Raw genomic sequence first — 10,670 nt, 5'->3', positions numbered from 1 at the left:
ACTGAATGATATAACTATCTATCGCTAACTTAAACAAGACCCAACTAATATCGACTAAATTAATCCTAAAAACGTGGATGATGACAGAATTTAAAGCAAAACATCAAAATAAAAATAAATTTAATCTCACTACTATTGAACTAAAATTAATAAATGACTGAAATTAACTAGGACATGCTAAAACCGCAGGACACACTGTATCGATTTATGCTATTCAAGTAAATCTAATTTATCTAATTCTAATTAATCTAATCTAAATAAAATTTCTAATATACGAGAAAATAATTTAATTAACAAATTGATTTCACAAATTAACAATAAATTATATGTCTAATTGAATTAAATCTATTTTATGCCTAACTACAAGCAGTGGGTGAGAAGACTTACCTCAAGGGTTGTCCGGTGAATTTTAGAAAGAAGAGAGCAACCCACCTTTCTTGAAAATATGTACCTACGTTCTTTCCCTTGTTGTACATTGATATCCTCTTGTTGCACACGTTCTGAAGCTGAATCTATGAAGGAAAAGATCGATGGAGAAGAAAATATGGTTGGCGGTTGCTAGATGGGATTCTCGGTCGTCAGTCAATGAAGGTAATTGGCGTTTTCATGTCAAATCCGATTTGAAGCTCCAAAAGAGTGTACCTACAATGATTAGACACAAAGTACAGTAAGAAAAAGAAAGAAAACACAAAGAATACAAAGAAAATCACAGAGAAAACCAAAAGGAGAAGGAAGAAAAGATTTAAAAAATGATAGAGAAAAGAAGAAGAAGAAAACGTGGAGAAGAGGAAAAGAGGATGGCACAACCTACAAACATCTTTGTCATGAATATATAGTCTTTTCTAAAAAGTATTAGGCATTCTAGAAAATGAGTTTGAATATAAATTTCATGCAAATGCATTCTTATAACATATTTAAAGCCTAACATGCCTCCACAATAATAAAGATTTTCCTTCTACCTTTCTTGAGTTTGTAATTATCTATATTTTTTTCTCAGAAAATCAAGTATATTCATATTATTGCCCATCTATCCTCACATGTATGTTTTCTGAACAGTTTTCAAAATTCTTTCTAAGCAATAATTTTTCATTAAGCTCGTTTTTTTGTTTTGTTTTTTAATTCGAGCACTATGTCAATTTTCATGCTTTCGTAACCCATGTAGCGAACTTTGGGTCAGTTTCTCCCATGCTAGACGACTTTAGGATACTAGATACAAAGTATTCCTCAAATTTAATCACTCGAGTCACTAAGCTCTAGATTTTCATAGTTATACATAGTTTTCTTTATGTCTTGTGCAATGCCCACACCTCTTAGGCTTTCTAATGAGTTTATGTAACGAGTGTTGGACCGGTGACTCCCAAACTAGACGGTTTTGGAGCATCAGGTGTAAAACACCCCTCAGGCTTACTTACTCGAACCCCACCAGACCACAAGTGTTGACTAGACAAAGAAGTTTGAGCCTCTCAGTTACCCTATTTGCGTGAGCGCAAACAATTTTCATAGTGCATGAACCCAGCTACTAAGGAACAACTATGAATTTTAAGACAAACTATACATGTGCTCTTTTCTTTTTATCACTTTATATTTTCACTGCTTAGTTTTTTACAAAATAATTGTTCATATTCATTCATGCAATTCAAAACAAACTCTAATAATCATATCCTATCTTTTCTTTGAAATCCACATAAATAACTACTCCTAGATTGGATTCAAAAAAAAAATCACATGGGGCTTAAAAATCCTCTAAATTGTCAGATCATGTAAAAAACATTCATATAATGTTAAAACTTGTTTCTCAAAAGCCTAACTTCATGAGTTTTTACCAAAAACCGATATATAGACATAAAAAATTAGGGTGTGCATCTCATACCCTCCCCCATGCTTGAATGATATTATCCTCAGTGGCATACTATAATGCAAAAATGCAAATGTTTATGCACACCTAAGAAACATAAAAGAAAGATGGGAGAAATAAAAGATACAACATGTTTCTACGCAGAATCCGATGATATGAATGTTGAATCATCCATGCATCACCGCCATGCACACGCAGACGCATGATTTTCTGTTGGTTTGGCATATGAATTGCTCCCTTCAAGGTTCTATGTTGTCCTGTAACTTGTAACTCATAAACACTAAAAACGCAAAAGTTTAAAGCAACTATTCATGTCAGTTTTTTCAAAAATTAATTAACAATGAAAAGAAAGTAAAGCAATCTAATCTATTCCTAATCTATAATTATGATACAAAATCCCTGCTCAGGTCTTACTTCTTGGCAAGATCCAAGACCTCACACTTTCATGCTTGTGAACCATCTAAAATGTAGGGCTTGAGTCTTTGCCCATTGACCTTGAAAGTACATTGTGTGTGAGGATTGTACAGGGTCACTACACCATGCGGAAAGACCTCATGCACCATGTACGGACCATCCCATCTTGATATGAGCTTCCTTAGAAATAGTTGAAGACGAGAATTGAAGATCCACACTTTCTGCCCAGGATCGAACACTTTCCTAACAATGTGTTTAGCATAAAATGCCTTGGTTCGAGCTTTATAAATCTTTGCACTCTCGTATGCATCATTTATAAGTTCTTTGAGCTCACTCAACTGCACTTCTCGCCCCTTGCCAGCCTGGGTCATATCAAAATTAAACTTTATGATTACCCAGTAGGCCCTATCTTCTAACTCGACAGGGAGGTTGCATGCTTTCTTGAAAACTAAACGATAAGGCGACATGCTAATATGGGTCTTAAAGGCAGTTCAGTAGGCCCACAATGCATTATCAAGGTGGTGAGACCAATTCTTTATGTTTGGTCAAACTGTCTTATCAAGAATCCTCTTAATCTCCTTATTTGAAACCTCTGTTTGTCCACTGGTCTGAGGATGATAAGGGGTGACGAACTTGTTGTGCATAGAGTGTCTTCTCATAAGAGAGGGCAACCTACACATTCTTAAAGTGCTTGCCACCATCACTAATCATCGCTCGAGCACACCAAATCGACTAAAGATAGTGTACTTAATGAACTTAAGCATTACTTTATGATCATTGGTCTTGGTTGCCACGACCTCGACCCACTTGGAAACATAATCAACCGTCACAAGAATATACATACTTCTGAATGATGGCGAGAACAAGCCCATAAAATCAATGCCTGAAACATAAAAAAAATCCACTACAAGTATGGGGAGCAAGGGCATCATGTCCCTCTTGGACATGTTCCTTGACTGTTGGCAACAAACACAGCGTTTACCAAACTCATGAGCATCCTTGTGGAGGGTGGGCCAATAAAATCCAAACTGCAAAACCTTGGTTACAGTATTCCTACTACTGAAATGTCCTCTACAAGCCAGAGAATGACAACAAGTAAGAATGGACTCATACTCTTCCTCTGGGACGCATCTCCTTATCACTTGGTCTGCATAATACTTGAACAAATCTGGTTTATCCTAGAAATAATACTTGACATGCGCTAAGAATCAATCTCTCTCATTTCTGCCCCAATGCGCAGGTAGTTGTCTGGTCACCAAATAGTTCACAATATTGGCAAACCAAGGTAACTGCAATGATCTTATTGTCATAATCTGCTCATCTAAGAAAGAATCGTTGATTGGTCTGTAATCCATTGTAGAATCTACAATCAGCCTGAAAAGATGGTCGACTACTATATTCTCACTTCTCTTTTTATCTCAAATCTCGAGATCAAACTCCTATAGAAGCAAGACCCACCGAATGATCCTAGGTTTGGTGTCTTTCTTGTTCAGCAGATATTTCAATGTTGCATTATCAGAATAGACAACCACCTTGGAGCCAAGTAAATAGGACTGAAACTTGTCCAATGCGAACACTAAGGCGAGCAAGTCTTTTTTTGTCATAGTATAATTTATTTGAGCATCAAAAAGAGTCGTGCTCGCATAGTAAATCACATAGGGCTTTCTATGAATCCTCTGTCCTAAAATGGCTCCTATGGTATGATTGAACGCATCGCACATGATCTCAAATGAGAGTATCCAATCTGGAGACCTCAAAATCAGTGTAGTGGTCAAGACATCTTTAAGTATCTCAAATGCCTTCTTGCACTCCTCATCAAAATGAAAGGGTTTCTCTTTGGCCAATAAAGCACATAACGGTCTAGAGATTTTGTTAAAATCTTTAATAAATCGTCGATAAAAGCCTGCATGCCCTAAGAAAGAACGCACCTGCCTCACAGTAGTAAGTGAGGTCAATCATGAGATCGACTCCACCATGGGTCAGTCTACCTCAATCCCTCTCTTGGACACAATATGTTCGAATACAATCCCCTCCTAGACCATAAAGTGACTCTTTTTTTAACTAAGAACAAGATTAGTCTCCATGCAACGTTTGAGCACTTTGGGTAACTTATGAAGACAATCATCAAAAGAAAAGCCATATATTGAAAAATCATCCATAAAAATCTTTATAACATCATCCACCATATTGAAGAAGATTGCCATCATGCACTATTAAAATGTAGTCGGGGCATTGCAAAGCCCAAACGACATATGCCTAAAAGCAAAGGTGTCATAGGGATATGTGAATGTCGTCTTCTTCTAGTCATCAGGGTGCACTGCTACTTGATTGTATCTTGAATAGCCATCTAGGAAACAAAAGTTGCTCTGTCTAGCGAGTCTCTCAAGGATCTGGTCAATGAATAATAACAGAAAGTGGTCATTCCACGTTACTACATTCAACTTCCTATAGTCTATGCAGACTCGCCACCCTGTCGTGGTCCCTATAGGAGTACTCTCTCTCTCTCTTCTCATTTTCAACTAATGTGAGTCCAGACTTCTTAGGGACCACCTGAATTGGACTTACCCACTGACTATCCGAGATGGGGTAAATTATCCATGTATCTAGCCACTTAACCACTTCTTTCTTGACAACTTCCTTTATGTTGGAATTTAATCTTCTATGCACGTCTCGCACAGGCTTAAATCCTTCTTCACACTAGATTTTATGCATGTAAAAGGAATGATCTATCCCTCTGAGATCTGCCACCACCTAACCTATCGTTGTCTTGTGCTCTTGCAAAACTTCAATCAATCTGGTCTTTTGATCGTCTGTGAGGTTTGCAGAGATGATCACAAATAATGTATGGTTGTCTCTAAGATATGCATACTTTAGTGAAGACGGTAAGGGATTCAACTCAAGCTCTGGCAGACATTCTATTGAAGACTTGGCCGATGTCTCAGCTAAAGTGGAGAAAGGCTCGAATCCTCCTTTCCAAGGAAGGGTACTGGAAACTATCAACGACACATTTAAGGACTCCCTATCTAGGCTATCTCCTACTGTACAATAAGCTTCTAGTGGATCTCTAATCAACAACAAGTCAGAGTCTTCTTCCATCAACTCCTGAACAATATCCACATGGAAGCAAGCCTCATCTTCAGCAGGCCCCATAGCAACATTAAAGATATTCAATCTTACTTTTTTGTTGCCAAATGAAACATTCATCGCTCCAGTACGATAATTGATATATGCGTTAGCCGTTGCTAAGAATGGCCAACCCAAAATGATTGGAGTCTAGTGCTGGCTGTCTATACCCTCCATATCCAAGATAATGAAGTCAATTGGAAAATAGAACCCATCTACCTTAACTAGCACATCCTCAAGGATTCCTCTCGAAACCTTGATAGAATAATCTGCCAGTTGTAGGGTCATAGGAGTCGACTTCATCTCTCCTAATCCAAATGAATTATAAAAATACCCTCGCAAGAGATTAACACTTACCCCAAGATCTAATAACGCTCGCTCAATCTGGATATTTCCTATGACACATGATATAATAGGAGCATCAGAGTCTTTGAGTTTAGGTAGAGTTTGGTGCTGAAGCACCGAACTCACCTGCTCTGTCAAAAGAACTTTGGTAGGAACCTTGCCTCTTGATTTGCATTTTTGCGTGCACAGTTCCTTCAGAAACTTGGCGTAGGCAGGCACTTGTTGAATGACATCAAGCAGAGAAATGTTGATTTGCACTTGCTTGAAAATTTTGAGCATCTCTTGCATCTTAACCCCTTTCTTACTAATGTCTCTTAGGGACTCTAGGGCTCTAGGAAAAGGTGGTTTCAGGACATACATCAGAGAATCTTCTTCATTCTGAGGAGACTCACCTCTATCTTTGCCTTTATCTGGGGTAGACGATTGAGTAGAAGTAGAAGGCATGGTCTCGCCTGGCTCATCTGTCGTCTCTCTCGGGACTGACAGGTACTCTTGTCCACACCTAAGGGCCATAACTACCTTATCCTGTTGCTAGTAAGGATCTGTCATACATAGGCTAAAAGACATGGGATTATTGCCCTTAGGGTTTACTACAAGTTGGCTCAATAAACTACCCACATTCATCCTAGTCAATGCCTTTGCTAATTATCTCATCTGTGTCTCTAATTTGGCTATGGACTGCATGTGGGAGTTTAGTACTTGGTTGCACTTTTCAAAGGTAGTTTGGTTGGAGGTTTTCACCTTCTGAAATGCCTAAAAAAATCTCTCCTCAAAGGACAACTGCTGGGTGGTCTCCTGCGGAGCTACTGCAGGAAACATATGAGAGGGTTAGGGATAGCTTGGCCTTTGATAGGTCTGAGTAAAAGCATTAGAATTAACCTGTTGTGTTGGAGGGACAAAAATCAAAGCTTGTGGATTCTTCCACGAGAAATTAAGATGGTTTCTCCAACTTGGATTATAAGTAGAAGAAAACGGGTTGTTCATGGGTTTGGCAAACCCCTGAGCAACCTGAACCTGTTCTTATATAAATTCAGGGTAATGAGATGTTGAAGGACACTCATCAACAACATGTGTCGGGCTAGTGCATAGAGCGCACACCGTATGAGTAGGAGATGGGCTAGCAAGAAGCTGATTCAATTTTTGAGTAAGCAAATCCACTTTGTTATGCAACTCAGCCGTTGTACCCACCTCAAGAGCACACCATTTTTCATGATCCTTGATGTGGCCCTCTCGGCCCGTGAGGTGTAGGCATGATGTAACAAATTCTCGCTCAAGGTGTTAAACAGACGTCATACCTCACCCTCACTCTTTAACATGAAAGTACCCCCACACGAAGAGTCGATCGTCTGACGATTCCGTTCAAATAAATCATCATAAAAGCATTGAACCAATTGCAATTTCGGCACCTGGTGATGGGAACACTTCCTAAAGAGTTCTTACATTATCTCTCAATTCTCATAAAATTGTTCACCATCGAACTCTATGAAGATCGTGATGGCTCGTCTAAACTGATTAGTATGACCTATCGATAAATACTTCTTGAGGAATTCCTTCTATATTTGATCCCAAGACCCTATTTTTATAGTATCTAAGGACTTAAGTTAATACTTGACCTTGTCCTTCAACGAGAATGGGAACAGGGTCAATTTTAAAGCATCATCTCCAAAATTCTAGATTTTAATAGTGGAGCATACCTCGAGGAACTCGTCTAAATGCCCGCAGGGATCCTCTTAACTAAGGCCATAAAAGAAAGGTAACATCTGAATAACACTTGCCTTAATCTTGTAATATGGCACCCCTATATTAGGTCTCTTGATGCATGATGCCTCGGTGTACTTTGTGGGTAGAAAGTACTCCCTCAAAGGGCGTGTAGGTCTAGTAGGCTCTATTTGATCATTCATTTTGCTTTGACCTCAAGAAGAATGAAGTAATCTCTCAGGATCTTCGACAAAAGGATATAATGAAAAGCCCAAAGATCTACACCCTTGCATACATTAACGTCTGTGTCAGGTATGGGTGCACTAACTATTCTAAACAAATAATCTTGAATACAACAATGTAAAAGATCATTTACCTATATTTACTAACTAAACAAAAATATCAATAAAGCAAGTAATGAATTAGACTTTATCTATGTCGTTCTCCGGCAACGACTCAAAAAAATTGGTGCGATTTTGCAAATGGTTATTTTTAAAACAAGAACTGCACACCAAATAATAAATTTAAAACTAGTCCTTACACTCGTGTAGAGTGGTAAGTCAGATCGTCTCCTCAGGAAATGGAAAATAAGAAATAATATTTCACTTAAAAATCTCACTTTATTAATATTTCAAAAGAAAATAAAAGAATTACATTATCTCTTCAATGACAATGCGACAAAGGTAAACACGATTAAAAATGAAAGAAAATCCTAAACTAAGCTCGGGACTTTCTCTCTTCGGGCTCCATTAAAGAGACAATGATAGATATCCTCCTCCGTAAGTAGCACCCTCTAAGATAAAATACTTGTAAAACAAAATAACACAATTATTCCTATACTAACAAGACTTTTATTAAAATAACCACAAGCCCGCAAGACTAACAATTAAAAACTCAAACAAAGTAAATCTGACTAAATTCGAGAACAACTTAAAGGAAATCAACAACTAATCAACAATAAATCTATCTAATTTAACGCTACTCAAAAACTAAAACAAAAAAACAAAGAGATTGTACTAACGGTCACCACTAAAGGAAAACTAAATAAAAACACCTTTATTTTTTTCTTGACGAAAATCGATGCACACCCACACAGATCAGACTTAACTAACACTAATATATCAAATAACACAAAGCAACACCCAAAAACAATAAAAAAACTAAACTATTCTACCCGATTTGTAAATAAAGAAAGCCCGAATTCGGCAGAACTTGTCAATTTTGAACCGAGGATGGGCAAGGTCAAAACAGATCAAAATCTCCTCAAATTTGGCATAGACCTAGTCAATAACCTCTAGTTACGTGTCTACCTTGTTTCTGGATGAAAGTCTAAAAAAAAACTCCCATGAAATGACACACTAAACCGCAAAATTGCCTTTACTGATTTCTATTTCTAATGATAATTCAATAAAAAAAAACTAATTAAAAACTAAGCAATTCAATCTAATTAAATATTAATCAGAATGTAAACTATATTAGAATCGATTCTAAACTAAAAATACTCACTAACATTATGACACAATCCTGGAAATTAATTAAAAACACTAAAAAAAAACTAAACTGCATGATATAACTATCTACGACTAACTTAAACAAGACCTAGCTAATATCGACCAAATCAATCCTAAAAACATGGACGATGACAAAATTTAAAGCAAAACAACAAAATGAAAATAAATTTAATCCAACTACTATTGAACTAAAATTAATAAACGATCGAAATTAACTAGGACACGCTAAAACCGCATGACACGCTATACTGATTGACGCTATTTAAGTAAATCTAATTTATCTAATTCTAATTAATCTAATCTAAATAAAAATTTTAAAATATGAGAAAATAATTTAATTAACAAATTAATTTCACAAATTAACAATAAACTATACGTCTAATCGGATTAAATTTATTTTATACCTAACTACAAGCAGTGGGTGAGAAGACTTACCTTAAGGGATGTCCGACGAATTTTAGAAAGAAGAGAGCGGTCCACCTTTCTTGAAAACACGTACCTACATTCTTTCTCTTGCTGCATGTTGATATCCTCTTGTTGCACATGTCCCAAAGCTGAATCTATGAAGGAGAAAATCGATGGAGAAGAAAAGATGGGCGGCGGTTGCTAGATGGGATTCTCGACCATCGGTTAATGAAGGTAATTGGCATTTTCACGTCAAATCCGATTTAAAGCTCTAAAAAAGTATACCTACAGCGATTAGATACAAAATATAGCAAAAAGAAGAACACAAAGAGAATCATGAATAAAACTAAAAAGTGCAAGAAGAAAAGAAGAAAAAAATGATAAAGAAGAAGAAGAAAAAGATGAATAAGAAAATGTGAAGAAGAAGAGGAAAAGAGGATGATGCGGCTTTCAAGGCTGCTGGACTAGTTTAAGGTTATTGTAGTTTTTTTTATATGAAAATTTTACCCTATTTTTCTAAAATAGCCCTTAGTTCAAGCTATTTTCAAGAATCACCTTCAAATTATTAAAGTTTATAATTTACCTCTAGGCAATATCTTTGAAGGTGATTCGGTCTTTTCTCACCTTAGATCTTCGAATTTTGAATGGGTTTGAGTATGGATCTGATTTAGAGTCCATAATGAAAGCTTTGGTTCAGATTTGAATTCAAATCTTCTTGAAAATCAAACCCATTACTTTGAAATAGCTTTATCTCTCTCATTTTAACTCATTTTCAAGCGAAATTCGAGCTGAAGCCTCTTTTTCTCTTAAACATCGCAAACATGGATACTTAAGCAATAAAACCACATATAAATTCATGAATGTTTGATAAAATGATATGCATTTCATGCATTATCAAGGTCCATGTTATATTCAATGCAGGAATGAGAGTTCCATGATATTCAAAGGTATGAGAATTTTTTTAACTGCACTTCGTGGTGTGGGGCTCATGAATAAACATAAGAAATCTAAGGCATTTAAATGTCCCCTACTGTTAGGGGTAGCATTTAGTACAAAAAACCTAACTAAATACCTTCGATATCACCAAAAAGTTACACTTACCAATGAATACATACCTTCTTACCTTCGATATATCCAAAAGGTCACTCTCACCAGTGAATACATACCTCCTCCTTAAGAAAGTCAATGTATATTTACCATAAAACCATAATAACCAATAACAACCAGTTATTACATTAATCACAATATTCTGGGATTCACTCACTTTAATATTGTATTGTTAATATCAAATTAACTCGTCATAAATCGACCCGTTTTTT

The 10,670-nt window shown here is 36.5% G+C and overlaps 1 protein-coding gene across 1 annotated transcript; it reads right to left on the bottom strand.

Moving 5' to 3' along the window:
• Positions 1-2,298: 2,298 nt before the first annotated feature.
• On the bottom strand, positions 2,299-2,736 carry LOC149830536 (uncharacterized). Its single transcript, XM_090015478.1, has one exon. It carries the CDS (start codon positions 2,734-2,736, stop codon positions 2,299-2,301), a length of 438 nt encoding a protein of 145 aa, XP_089871604.1.
• Positions 2,737-10,670: the final 7,934 nt, after the last annotated feature.

The sequence above is a fragment of the Nuphar pumila genome, chromosome 8, assembly GCF_984573655.1.
Source record: "Nuphar pumila chromosome 8, dmNupPumi1.hap1.1, whole genome shotgun sequence".
NCBI classification, from domain to species: Eukaryota; Viridiplantae; Streptophyta; class Magnoliopsida; order Nymphaeales; family Nymphaeaceae; genus Nuphar; species Nuphar pumila.
The sequence above is the reverse complement of the archived record's forward strand: the minus strand, read 5'-3'. Positions and strand labels throughout refer to the sequence as shown.

Bases quoted from the DNA above. Each gene is read 5' to 3' on its own strand.
- LOC149830536 (XM_090015478.1), bottom strand. From the start codon at position 2,736: ATGTCGCCTTATCGTTTAGTTTTCAAGAAAGCATGCAACCTCCCTGTC.